This window comes from Rhipicephalus sanguineus, chromosome 3 (assembly GCF_013339695.2).
Source record: "Rhipicephalus sanguineus isolate Rsan-2018 chromosome 3, BIME_Rsan_1.4, whole genome shotgun sequence".
Taxonomy (NCBI): domain Eukaryota; kingdom Metazoa; phylum Arthropoda; class Arachnida; order Ixodida; family Ixodidae; genus Rhipicephalus; species Rhipicephalus sanguineus.
This window is the reverse complement of record NC_051178.1, coordinates 189,060,738-189,074,980: the sequence shown is the minus strand read 5'-3', so window position 1 is coordinate 189,074,980 and position 14,243 is coordinate 189,060,738. Positions and strand designations below refer to the sequence as shown.

General features: G+C 48.1%; 1 protein-coding gene and 1 long non-coding RNA gene across 2 annotated transcripts in view; one reads left to right on the top strand and one right to left on the bottom strand.

The window, feature by feature from the left end:
* Nucleotides 1-2,869: 2,869 nt before the first annotated feature.
* On the bottom strand, nt 2,870-7,255 carry LOC125757723 (uncharacterized). Its single transcript, XR_007415474.1, has 3 exons — nt 7,026-7,255; nt 5,361-5,502; nt 2,870-3,234 (listed from the first exon to the last, which is right to left on the bottom strand). It is a non-coding gene; the product is annotated as an uncharacterized LOC125757723 (long non-coding RNA).
* A 3,093-nt stretch (nt 7,256-10,348) lies between these two features.
* The window catches only part of LOC119387879 (tyrosine-protein kinase receptor Tie-1), a 64,256-nt gene continuing 60,361 nt past the window's right edge, over nt 10,349-14,243 (top strand). Inside the window, exons 1-2 of the mRNA XM_037655437.2 lie at nt 10,349-10,448; nt 13,215-13,525. Of these exons, the coding sequence (XP_037511365.1) occupies nt 10,379-10,448; nt 13,215-13,525 (381 nt within the window). The 5' untranslated portion in view covers nt 10,349-10,378. The remainder of the gene's footprint in view (nt 10,449-13,214; nt 13,526-14,243) is intronic.

The following is a 14,243-nucleotide window of genomic DNA, read 5'->3' as shown; positions in this document are numbered from 1 at the left end:
ACCTCGGTTAATGTTGTCGGCCACGAGTGTTTCTACTGTAGTCTGAATCGCAGTCCTCCAGCTGCCTCTTCACATTACGCCTCCCATTTCCTTTTGCATGAGGGTGTACCCACATCTACCACTCCACAACCGTTTCATAAAGATCAGTGGAAGTGGTCAGAGACTACTTCCTTGAAGAGTCTTAATTATCATCCAAAATCTTATATAGAGAAGCGGACGGTAAAGTTGGGAATTACGAGCAAGACATCACCGCAGTATAGGCCTCGTTCGGTAGACTAACCGTTTTGTTGCATTCTACGTGTCTGTAAGAGCACAAGCGCGGGCTGTAATGGAAAGATGAAACGCCACTGAGCGCACGATATTAGTCTGATGTGTGCGCTGCCATCACCCTTCGTGTTGTTTTGTCGGGCACAAGTTAGCCCAACAAAGAGTTCAATCCTTTTTTTTTTACGCGTTCGTCTTCTGCATTCTTCGCCGTCATAGCCACGTCACAATATTGCTCTTTCAGAACAGACAATGAGATAACAGTATTGCTTAGAAATGATACTCACTATCCGATTCCATGTCTTCTTCGTAGGCAGCTGCAAAAATTTAAGAAAAAGAAACACCTTTGTAAAATCTATTAAGCTGGGTTAGTTGGTATTGATTGTATGCTTCCATAACTAGCGGTTGTCCTGTCTCTTTCTATGTCGTCCTTTGTGCGTGTTCGCTAGCAATATGGAAGCATACCTTTGTAAAATTCCGCGCACTGTGGCCGTCGTTGTGACGCGAAGCATCTCGCAGGGCAAGACCCCGCATTGCTTGTGGTTCCGCATGCCGTTACCAAACAATAACTGTTAGTTTACGCCCCAAAACACCGATATGATTATGAGAAACGTCGTAGTGGAGGGCTCTGGAAATTTTGACCACCTCGCGTTCCTTAACGTGTACTTAGATATAAGCCCATGGGCCTCTAGCGTACCGACTCCAACGAAATGCGACCGGGATTCGATCCCGCGACCTTCGGGTCAGCAGGCAAGCACCACAGTCACTAGACCACCACGGCGGAAACTTTTACCAAATTTAGGGATAAGATTGATTAATGGGAACAGTCACGTTAGTGACGCAGTAAAGGTGATGGCGTCAGCGCGACGACGGTGACATAACATGACATTTGATTTATAATACTTTGGCCGAAGAAACGGCACAAGCTGTTTCATTACGACTTCTGGGCTGATCACCTAGGCTATAATATTGCGGGAAAATAGAGCGTTCTTTCTCGTAGCAACTTTCGCTAAGGGGCACGTGAGGTGCGAAGAACAGTAATCACACGCACTACATGCTTGGCGTCTGTGGCATGCATACAGGCAAGAATTGTTGTTCGACGTGGCGCACGCGTCAATCGTCTCATGGTATTGTTAGAGAAATCGATTATTTTCCGGAGTTCCCGAAACCGCGAACGTTTCAATGTTACTTAAAGGGACACTAAAGAGCAAAACGATTCTTCACACACTAGTAAACTACTGTTTCACGATACTAAAAACACCACACTGGCCACGAGAGGACAAATGCACAAAAAGAAAATGTGGGTGGCGACGCCACCTTGCAATTTCCGCACCATTCGCCATGACGTCACATATTTTGACGGCGACTAGTATGGCCTGCGTACTTCATAATCGGTAAAAATGAAGTACATTGTCCTCTGAGGGGGCCATAGACTTTATATACCAAGTGTGCGGAAATTTTGTTGAGCCAATGGCGCCAAAATACGATAAATACACTTTGAAATCAGTGACGTCACGCGCGGAGATTTCGGCGCGAAGTTCAAAAATGAAACTTTGAACTTCATTTTCTCCTCTATTAATAAACCTATGATGGTCAAATTAGCGACATTAGAGTTCTCATAGTACAATTTATCAATCTAAACCGATTCATTGTTTCTCTTTAGTGTCCCTTTAAACAGTACGGCGTGGCTATGAGTACTTATTATGTGTGCCTAAATGAGTTGCAGTTTTCATTTTAATTTGGGGATTTATTTCAATGCGAAGCGCACATGTAGACGTGCCCGACAGACTACGAAAAGAATCATTTCGTGTTTTTTTTTAATTATTATTGATCTGGCGCACTAGAACTGGTATTTGTTCTCCTATGGCAGTCACTTAACAACTGTGAGTTAACCTTTGACGGCCTGCTGTCATAGCGGTTTGCGCACATCGTCAAGCCTGCTGTAATTACATTGCCAAGCCGTTCATTCCTGCTTAGAAAATTTCTTTTTTTTTCTGTCGCCTCTCACGCAAAAGTTATGATGTTGGTAATGATGGTGATGATTACCTGTCCTCTGAAATGGAGAGGCGAAACTTATTGCCTGCTAAAGCTAGTAAGGGTTTTACATCTGTTGTATTCTAGCAGTTTACCCATGTCTACGCTACGCTCTTTTGCATCATTAAAACCTACATCTCTATATCAAGAAATAACGCCTTTAATGACTGAAGTGAGTGAGTGAGTGAGTGAGTGAGTGAGTGAGTGAGTGAGTGAGTGAGTGAGTGAGTGAGTGAGTGAGTGAGTGAGTGAGTGAGTGAGTGAGTGAGTGAGTGAGTGAGTGAGTGAGTGAGTGAGTGAGTGAGTGAGTGAGTGAGGAGTGAGTGAGTGAGTGAGTGAGTGAGTGAGTGAGTGAGTGAGTGAGTGAGTGAGTGAGTGAGTGAGTGAGTGAGTGAGTGAGTGAGTGAGTGAGTGAGTGAGTGAGTGAGTGAGTGAGTGAGTGAGTGAGTGAGTGAGTGAGTGAGTGAGTGAGTGTGAGGAGCAGCAGAATCGGCGCGTTGCGTGCTTTCTATAGCGATGGCGAGCAAAGAAAGACGCTCTTTTGCAGTTGAAAGCAGTGCCTGACCATCGTAGGGGTCGGTGGAGGCCGCCGCTCCGAGGGGAATGGGATCGCGGCGCCCTCTGCTTTTCGACGGCGAGGACCTGGACGACGATTTTCCGGGGGACGAGTGACTATGCCTCCTGTGGTGGTGGTGGTGCGAGCTCGATGACCTCTCTGTGGAGGCGACGGACCTTTCGGTCGTCTTCTCGAGCGCCTTCTCTTTGGACTTGTCATCGGACCTGCTCGATGACGCGTGCCTGTCCGACCCACCGTGTTTGTCGGACGACGACCCGGGCTTGTCAGACGACGACCCGGGCTTGTCTGGCGGCGCCCCGGACATCACCGGCGCGCAGAGCTCGGGGCTGACGCACCGGTGGCCACTACCAAAGATGCACCTGCGTGAACCAAGAAGGGTTGTGCAACTCGACAAGCCCAGTAGCGTGGCGTTTTGGGCGTGTTGGTATGTCATACTGAAGATTATAGCGCACGAAAAAACACGGACAAAGGAAGACGTGACACACACAAACCCCCTCTCGTCTATACCAGACTCACGAAAACTCGTCGGACTCATAGGCCGGCGTACTCATTCATGAGTACGACTTATTCCAACTATATAATTGTTGATGTTTTAAGTCCCGAACCCACGGTATGATTACAAGAGACGCCGTAGTGGACGGCTCCGGAAATTTCAACCACCTGGGGTTCTTTAACGTGCGCTTAAATATATGCACACGGGCCTCTAGCGTTTCGCCTTAATCGAAATGCGGCCACCACGGCCGGAGATTCGATCCCGTGACCTTCGGGTCAGCAGTGAAGCACCATAACCTTTAGACCACCGCGGCGGGTTTTATTCAACCTCCCTCCACACTCATTTCAAAGGCCACCAACAGAGCGTCAGTGGATAACGAAGGATGTGAGCGAACGTGCGTATGAATTACTGTTAGTGAGTTTGACCAGACGTGGATATTTACGTGAGTGGCAGTCGGCGAGTTGGAGTGGACGTCCGTACGTGGGCGGGTTACGTGTGCTGGTGAATAGGAATGGACGCGAATATTAGCTGTAGTGGGAGCCGGTGTGCGAGAATTGAATCGACTGTGAGCGCAAGTGAATGCTTCCGAGTGTTACTGAACACGAGTGCCGACGATATCTCAGAGGGCAGAAAAGTTTTAGCTGCTAACAGATAGTTCGCAAGAATACCAGTGGGTGAATACGAGCGAGCGTCCAGTAAGAGTGCCGACCTATTTCTCAGACTAGCTCTTCGCACCAGCAGACGCACCTAAGTTTCTAACAGGCTTCCAAGAGGAAGAACGGACATCTTTCAGAGGCGTGACTCAAAAACGTGTGGCTTGACACACATGTGTCAGTGTCATTTAGAGTGCTAACCACATGTTTTTCTCGGTGGTTTGCGTCGTCGAATTTTCTTGTTTTTACGAGCCATTTATTCCATCGTGCGACTCCCGGTACAAACAAGACATTCAGCAACAACGGACAAGACGTTTCAACAACCTCCAAACACAGCTCCAGCATGTTTCCAACAGGATGAGAAAACACGTATCCGAGACGTCATCACGTGTATCATTAGTTTATAGAAGGCATGTTTCCAACAGGATGAGAAACCACGTATCCGAGACGTCATCACGTGTTTCATTAGTTTATAGAAGACACGCGCATGTCAAACCCAACCGACCGGCTGCGGTACCCCAGGGGCTAAGACCGTAGCATTACTTAGAGCGAGGTCAGGGGCCTGGCGGAATGCAAAGCCACTCGTGTACCGTAGATTCGGCCTAGGAGGTCAAAATGATTCCAGAGCACTCCACTACTGCGTACCTAATTCGGTGTACCAGTTTTGTTACGTTAAACATAAACCACACAAGTTATCTCAAGGTAATCTAATATCGATCTAGCAGCCTTTCGATAATTAGGAAAACTCGAGCTCAAACTATCTTATATATGGTACGACTTCTAGTACCAAGACACCCGATAAGCTTCGAATTAGCTTCATACGTCCAAGACATTCAAAAAGCTTCAAACAGACTTCTGACACTGCAGGTTGGAAACACATTACAACAGGTTTTCAACAGAACGGTTAACCACGTTTCCGACGTGTCGTCTGACGCATGATGCATGGATAAATAATTACGCCGTCTTTTAGTGCGACGAGAACGAAACGTGCCACGTGCCACTGAAACACTTGCGTACATTGCGACCGGGCATACCATCTTACATCCTATAGCTAAATTCTACATTCACTCCAGTCGAGCACCATAACCAGTGTAGACCACCGCGGCGGGTGCACGTTGCATTACAACTGCAAGTATGCTATTCAATGCGAACGCGTGTGACCCGAGCAAGCGCCGCAATGTGTCGTCTGCTCACTGTGTTCAACGCTTGTCTCGAGCGCAGTGCATAGGGTGCCTCGCTGCTTATGTCCCTGTGTCGTATTGTCAAACGTAAGCAAGGCGCGTCATATCATGCGAAAATCACGTTTGCCTATTCGCGTTAATGGAAAAAAAATTCTTACCAGTAGCACCGGCGAACGCTACCGTCATTCGCCGACTGTCCGGGCCTGAGCTACGGGAGGGCCCAGCACTCGACGGCGCGTGTCTCACTTCTGCCTGGCCAACGCTGGACTCTGAGAGCTTAGGCTGCGTCTCCAACAGGGCCTGCGTACAGGGAAACGCTGTTACACCGGCTCCATATACACGTGCTGCCACTCTGTTAGTCGCAGCATGGTTGCTACTCGGCAGCTGGTGTAAAAGATGCGTGTGACACAATAAGCCTGACATCAAACTGTGTATATGTGTCACTCCATCCGACAGGCAGCAGGTCAGGCTGCATTTTGAAATCTGGATTTATATAAATGCAACGTTACAGCGACGGATTACCCAATCCCTCGCTGTTCATTCACGAAGGTGAAAGGTAAGTTCGAACAAAGTGAGCGAAGCTAGCGTGCCTAGGAGCTCTTTATCTGTTATTTAAATGTGCGCGCGTTACATAAGGCTAAAGGCCTACTGCCATCTGTTCGTTTGCCAACTTAGAGAAAAGAATGCACATCAATGAGTTTTACAGTGAAGACTCTACTGCTTGCAAGCACCGAGCTGAAAGAGCAGACAACATCGATTCTCCATGCAGCATGCAATGTTATCAGCCTCAAATATATGTACTTGCGAACGAGATGTTACTGCAGTCATATGTAATAAAAACCCCCAGGCAAGCTTCAAAGCCTTCTTAGCCACACAGAGCATTTTCTGGTCAGAACATGTAGCACGAGCATTTTACAACAGTGACATGTATTCAACTCAACGGCAATACAATATCGACTGTAATACAATGTGAAGTCGGAACGTTTGGTATATGATGTCTTTTCTTTAAACGAGCAACAGCGTAAGATGCAGGGGAATTGAGGGAACGAACGAGCCCTCAATTGTGTTTGTTCCCTCACTTGTCCTGCATCTTGAGCTGTTACTCATTGTTTAAGTACAAACCTTTTTCCTGTCTAATCCTGTCATCATCCTACGTAATTCTGGGCTTCACTCCATGATAGTGTGGTACTGACGTGCTCAACAGCTTGAAACCGAAACGTAATCGTTTTTAATACCTTCACCGGCGCCATGTCGCTCATCGTGAAAATAGACGATGTGCGTAAAAGCACAACGCAGGGCTTCACGTCATATCCCTCACGTTAGAGGCTTACGGTTTGTTAAAGTCCTCAAGCACAAATCAGGAAGAAAATGTAAGATATACGGCAGTGCCTTTGAAGATTGTCACCTCCAGCATCACTATTAAACTTGAGAAATGACAACCGAGCGTCCAATGAGCATCTATCCTGTCCGCAACGTTTCTTCCTGTAGGGCTCAGCGATTTCACAATGATGCACCAATTGGCCCAGTAGTCAAGCTTCTAAATGACAACTACCTTCGATCCTTGCTCGTTGTGGAGGCAAGTCCAAAATTACGGCCACGAGTGCTGGCAGTATCAAATACCAAGTGCCTCGTTTTCCTTCCGTAAAGTCGTCTTCTCGATGCGTGCCTCCTTTTACGTACGCTTCAATTACATTCATGCATCGTTATTGCCTTCTCGACATTTTTCTTAAAGGGGACTGCGACACGCGATTTGAGAGTGTGATAGTTCAACAGAAGCACTAATGCGCGCACGTTGCATTGCGGTAGCGCAGCCTTTGGCTCACCAGTAGTAGCGGCTCATCGCTGAGGCGGCGAGGGCAAAGCCAAGTGAGGTGGGCGTGGATCTACCGTCGCGGCGCGGTCCGTGGACGTGCGCCGTCGACCGTGCGGCTGCCCGCTCGTCCGAGCCGCTCAGGGGCGCCAGTCGAGGCCAGCGTAGCCTGACTGCTGGTAGCGGGGCCGACCGGCAAGGCCCCGCTTCCTTTTGGAAGTCGGTGGAACAAGGATCGGCCGTGCGGTGTCGCTCCAGCCCACTTTCACGATGGTTAGCTTTCGGAAAAGGTTAGATGGTCATTTCAACCGACAGCCACCGTAGCCGAGTCGCTTGCAACGAGTCTCGGAAAAGACATCAGGTTTAGTTTTTTAACTTGCACACCATCTGCCACCTTTGGGTGATCTCCTCGAAACGTGATGACAATTTACTTGTCGGGTGGTGGCCTATTCGAAACGGACGAAGAAGAAGCACCCAAGGAGAGAAAGAAGAGTGTGGCCAATCCCTCTCGTAGGTATGAGCCAGTTTCCCTAGGATACAAAAGAAATCAAAACAAGAAGACAAAGATCATTACGCCATTGACGGAACGCGATTGGATTGGATTGAAAGAAAGCCTTTATTGAAATCCTACAAGGAGGTGCGTTGCGCGCCTTGGGCTCCCACGCTGGGACCGGGACACCAAGCCTGGCGGCGGCGTCATGGACTGCTCAAAGTTAATGGATCAGGTGTGGATTGTGTAGATGCTGTCTCGCATCTGGTCGAGGCAGCATCGGGGTTATGCACGTGCGCCTTGCCTATCACTCCCAGAGCATGTGTTTGACTGTAGCATTGTTTCCGTTACGTATGGGGCACTTGTCATTGGGATAAATGTCTGGTTGTATGACTTGACGATCATCACCATGATAGTATTCAGCCTGACTGCGCCCACTGCAGGGCAAATGCCTCTCCCATGTTCCTCCAATCAACCCAGTCCTGTGCTTGCTGCGATACTCATTCTTTCCTACAGTACTCATTCTTTATTAATTATAAAGTGTAGCCAATCCCTCTCGTGGTAGTAGTAGTAGTAGTAGTAGTAGTAGTAGTAGTAGTAGTAGTAGTAGTAGTAGTAGTAGTAGTAGTAGTAGTAGTAGTAGTAGTAGAAGGTGCTGGCCCGGTCAGTCAGTCTTCGCTGGACGTCGTCCAGGGCGGTGCTGGAAAGAGCGGATTCCCACTGGGAGGGGGAGGAATTGGGTATTCTAGGTAGGTCGGTTTGTTTGGAGCATTCCCACGTGGAATGGTACAAGCTTGGGTGTTCCCCACATGAAGGACATAGGTCGGGATACTGTGTTGGGTAAAAAGTGTGCCGAAGTGCACGGCTGGGGAATGTATTAGTCTGGGGATGGCGCCAAGCAGCAGTAAAAACTGGTAAGAACTAGCTTTTGGGGCAACAACAACAAACAGAACCAGGCCAAACAGTGCCGCACGTTCATGTGTACGAGGAACACACAGGACAACAGAAAGTTGGGGCCTTTGGTAGGGAGTCATCGTAGGAGCAGGGCGTGCGAACATGTATACAGCAGAAAAGAAACAAATACCAACGTCGATTACCAACTGAAAGGTCGCACTGGGACGGAAAAGAAAGTAGATACGAAACTTATCTGCGCATGCTCAATAACGGCAGCGCCACCCGTTCGTCTGGCACACGTGCTGGTCTACGTGAGAGATTTAAGCATGACATTCCTTCTTTATGCAGGATAATCAGAGGCTGGCACACAGGGGCGTAGCCAGAAATTTTTTTCGGGGGGAGGGGGGGGGTTCAACCATACTTTATGTATGTTCGTGCGTGCGTTTGTATGTGTGCGTGCCTATATACGCAAGGAAAATTGAAAAATTTCGGGGGGGGGGGTTGAACCCCCCCAACCCCCCCCCCCCCCTTGGCTACGCCCCTGCTGGCACACACATACGCTTGCACTGGTACTGGTACAAGTCTCCACATTAAGACGCATTTGTTCGTTTTCGTGTCGGCATAAAACGGCGCACTCATCAAATTTTGGTGTGCGTTTAAAATTACTTCTGTATCGTCTATTTCTCTTCTCTTGTGTCCGTGCTCGCGTGCCTTTCTTTTTCTGCTCAAGACAACACGACGGACAGCCGACAATGACGGCGACATGGAAGTTTCGTGGGGCTCGGCGATAAACTGGCGCTGCGTCTTTCAATAGCAACGGCACCTCGGTCCAACGTGCTCCTTATGCGTCATATGGCCCGTAGACTTTTTGCAACCGTTACGAAATGTTACTGCGCTGCAGAATTATCACGCGGAACCCTATCGGAAAAAGAGTCATGACTACAGTGTGGTCCGTTCCGGACCACACTGTAGAAAGGGATGAGAGATATGCATGAACTCACGTGTATTAGCTGAACCTGGAGCAAGGAATAAAGATAAAGAAGTGGCTATCAATAGAAGAAAGCTGTCATTCATATCATGCATGTACAATTCCAACATAATTTTTTGTCACCATGACCCATCCTCCGAAGTTGGGTGTGCCATTTCACCAAGGCAAACCTACTATGCCACAGATTGGCACCGCAGCCACTGCGTATCAGCCGAACTCGGCAGCTTGACGATAGCAACCTCAGTGATGGTAGCAGCCGCGCTCACGCTCATTTGCCATGATTTGCTTCATCTATACTGGCATTCCAGGTGCGCCCCACAGAGTCCAGAAGGGAGTAGTGAATTAGGGTCCAGCGCTGATGTTTCAGCGTATACGACTAAGTTCCATTTACAGAGAACTCGATCGGAAAGATTGATGTCCTTCGTAAACTCGAAGACAGCATGAGCACCTTTGCTGAATAGTGCCCGTGGGCCTGAGTGTAAAGAACTACACCAAAATGCGCCTCTAACTGTGTAATTATTCAATTTTACCTAAAGAGGCCGTTCTTTTAACACATACATACACACCTTCCATCAGAAGCATGCTAACTACCGGTTTTGTGCGCTCTCTTACTATTCACAGCAAAGGTATACTCAAACAAAAGTTTTGGCTGCCTGATACTTTAACATCATCCGCATGCACCAGGCAGTGCCTTTTTTTTTTTTCAGACTCTGCTTTGCATTGCGCCATGCACCTTTCAAAGGGCGTTCCGGTGGAAGTAGCCAACGGCAAATCCCAACGCATGGGGCGCCAATTTGCGCAACTCTTATATAATCACGTTTTCACCGACCGGCGGAACTGTCTTCGAAAGGAGAGCAGAAAAATAACAGCAAAAAAGCGCACCAGCGAGGAAGTGAGCCTTTCCGGCGCGCGAAGACGACGCATGCGACAAGCGGCGCGCGCGCGCGACAAAAAAACTGACGCCGTTGTTTCTCCGACCGACTGAGTCACCGCCATGGCTTCGAGACGGCTCCTCGTTCTTGGAGTACTCTCATCTGTCGTACTGCTGCAACACGTGTGTCACGGTAAGTAAGGAGCCGGCGTCGGCTTGTGCTTCAGCGACACGCTATGCGTAGCTTCCACAGGACCGGCGCTGTGCGCCCTGCTGATACAAACGTACAAGCTGCGCCATGCAGGCCTCCCAACCCGCAAGAAAATAATAGAACTTTTATTTTGCGCGCGAACGGCGTCATCGGCACCAGGCAAGAAAGAACGTGTGCTGTGACGAGACTGTTGTGTGGACGCACTCGTTTCGGGAAACTAGTGTCGTAGGGTCTTTTTCTCTCTCTCTCTTTTTTTTTCTTTTGCTCAAATATTTGAGCAGTAAGAAGCGGATTAGCTGTGTTCATGTCGTAGCCGAAAAATTCAATCCAGAAAGCTGAGAAGACACTGTTTGAAAGCTATGCAGCAAAAGCATTAAGCGAAGCAAGAGGTCGCGATTGAGCTTGGATACAATGACGCGTTTGCGGTTTTGCTAATTTTGTGCTTCCGAATGCCCCTCCAACTCTTTCTATCTCTCTCTCCGCACTTAATGCGCATTTGATGTTGCAGGTTGAACAGCATGTCCGTCGGTGTGTGGAACTAGCCAACACTTGTGCAATTTGGGACGCGCTTATTCAAATATGCAGTCGTTAAAGAAATACGCAATACGGCGCAGTAATCATCATTGCATTCTATGTCGAAAGCTTTCAAGCGTTAGTACGCCTTCGCGGGCGGCAGAGTCTGTCTATGAGGCGTATGACGTCGAACCTGTAGCATGATTAGCGCTCCGAAACTTTGGCGGTGTCTAGCAACAAAACATCAGCAAGAGCGGCCGAGGACAGCTCGGCAAGTCTGTTAACGAGTACAGGGGATTAGAAGCGTTCGAAATCGATATATTCGACAGTGTTGGGAAACAAGGCGTGTGGAAAGGAGTAATATTTCGCGGCTTCTTCTAGTCCCATGGACACTGAGTCATCGTTATTAGGTAACCTTCATAGAACTGTTTAATAGAACTGTCTTCACCTAAGGCGCACATTTGTTTCAGACAATATAAGAATGCTGCAAGATGCTACATAAAATGGGATGCCGAGGAATTTGTAATACCGGAGGAACCAATTAACTGCCTTAGTTGTGTACTGTTGAATACCTGCGCATTCACGCTGAAGGGGTGAAGACGCAAATGCTTCTTCGGGTAAGCGTGAGCCAGCATAAGCTCTGATCGCCTTTTATTTGTGGCGATGTTCTTCGACGTGGTGGCTCATATAGTTCGGCCATTTCCCATGAGAGCTAAGCGTATTGAGTTTAGTACACGGGGATGGAGTTTTACCAAAGCTTAAAATCGAAACTTATTGTCTGAATGTAAAGGGTGAATCGAAGTCTCCTGTCATGAAAAAAGAAACAAAAGAGTACTTGCTGTGGCGGAAGCAAGCAAGCCAGTTTTGTTTTGTTTCTTAGTTCTGGAGTGTTCCATCCGACGAAGCTCTCATATGACGCGCCATTCACTTTCAAAAGATTTTTGCTCGCCGGTGAAACTCGGAGGGGTGGGCAGGAAACATCGGTACGTGTGATGGATGAAGTAGCGTTGTTTCGCGACTATTCAAAACGTTGTTGCAACATGTTGTGCAATTCAACTCGGCGTGAATCATCCTGCGAGAGTCGTGCATGCAGACGGGTACATAAGTTCGTGGAGTAAAACGATACAACATCACTCCTCGCGTGTCTGCGTGTTTAATATAAGTGTTCAACCTTGTATTCACGCGTAGGGAACAGAAGAGGGAACAAGACGTTGTGTTCGCACGTGCTCCCACTACGAAGTTTCTGGTTTTCAAGTATTTCCGCAAAAACTTTTCGTGACCTGTTTTTCCGCAATGCGCAATGCTTCTCCAGTTCGTTCCGGCTTGAAGGCACAGTGTGCAAAGCGGCTTCGTTGAATGGCTTCGTCTTACGTCTTTCAACGGTCACTTGAGTGACTTGGACATCTTCATCCTGTTCAGTTATTCTATACAAGTGTCAACTTACCGCTTTTATTTTTTCTTAGTATTAAGTGGATAATCTTAAATTCGAACCCCATGAAGAGCTGTCCGTGTGGAAAGGCTTCCCTTCGTCCGCAAAAACAGTTTGCCCATGATCACTGCGTTTTCAAGCGAAGCTTTTTGTGAGTTACAGATTTCGTTGGTGGCGTTGTCGTACGCGAAATACCCGGCGCCTTGAGCGTACAGAAATGTGGCCCTCGAAGGTGTGCCGGTCCCATGCGAATTGCATGCGCCATTTGCCGTTAATTGATGCTCTCTTGATCGTGCGCTTGTCGGCAATCGGCCGTTTCTGATATGGCAGTCTGATATTTTATCTTGGTCACTTGCCATTTCACAATGCCGCATTTCATTGTTGGTTGGATATGAACGGTGGACCTCACGTTCCGGCACCGGCGCCGGAACGCGAGACATTAGGCATAAGGCCAACTGCGTAGGCGCGCCCTCACGCCACGACCTCAACCGATCAGAACCGTTTCATTTCCGCCGGAGAAAGAAAGAAAGAAAGAAAGAAAGAAAGAAAGAAAGAAAGAAAGAAAGAAAGAAAGAAAGAAAGAAAGAAAGAAAGAAAGAAAGAAAGAAAGAAAGAAAGAAAGAAAGAAAGAAAGAAAGAAAGGAAGAAGATCAGGCAGGCCAACCTTCGCTTGGCCCCCTTTTCTCGATAGGAAAAGGGCTCCTGAGTTTTTCCCATATTTACGTTGCCTGCGAACTGTTGCTTAAATAAAGGTCAAGGCTTTCACTCCTCCCTAAGTGCTTTTCTTCTTACTTCCTTGTCTACAGCGCAGTTTGATGCCAACCTGACGTTGCAGAGCACGTTCGGCCACCTGCGAAAGCGCGCCCGCTCTCTCCTGCGCTGCTGGAGCGAGGAGCGCGACGCAGCGCACATCATGTTCGAGCGGCCAGGTGGCCTTCCCCGCGCCTCGCAGAAGCTCCTGCAAGGCACCGAGGCGCACGTCCTCATCATGCCCGGCAGCGCGGGCCTGTCGCGTACCGGTCGGTTTTCGTGCCGCGTGGATGCCGGCGGCATACCGACAGTGGTGGACACGCTCAAGCTGCCGCCCGTCCCAGACGCACAGGTGGAGCCACTGCAGGTGAGAGGGACTCTCGCCTCATCAGAAACCTATCAAAGCTTTACTGAACTTCTTGAGCGGCAGTGGCCTATTGTACAGACTATAGTTTCAGTTTCAGATTATTATTCGTTAAAAATAGATAGGTTCATCGTTAGCAGTATGCAGAGGAGGGTCCCAAGTCAAGCGACTGCAGTACTCCGGCTCCTCACCTTTCCTTTGATTGTTTTTTTTTTTTTGCGCGCCTCCTATTTTCTCCACTCATTTTCCATCATTCTTTCCTTTTCCCCTTAACCCTATAGTGCAAGGTAGCAAACCGGATGTTTCAATTCTGGTTGACCTCCCTGCCTTTCCCTCATTTTTATCTCTTTCTCTCTCTCACTCAAGGTGAGCGCGCTTTGTGAGTGACAAGCTCCGCCGTACCTGGTTCTGAGTTCAATATAAACGACTCAGTCCACATATGGTTCCAGAAACCCGTAAGCACAGCAAGTAGCTGCCACGACAAACAACTGCTCTGTTTGAGAGCTATTTAACGAAGTCCATGGACAGCTAACGAAAACTAATCCTCTGCGGTTAAGGCCCCAAAAAGACAGCATGTTGTGACCTTAGAATTGATTGATTGATTGATTGATTGATTGATTGATTGATTGATTGATTGATTGATTGATTGATTGATTGATTGATTGATTGATTGATTGATTGATTGATTGATTGATTGATACTGTTCCTTCATTTTCTGTTT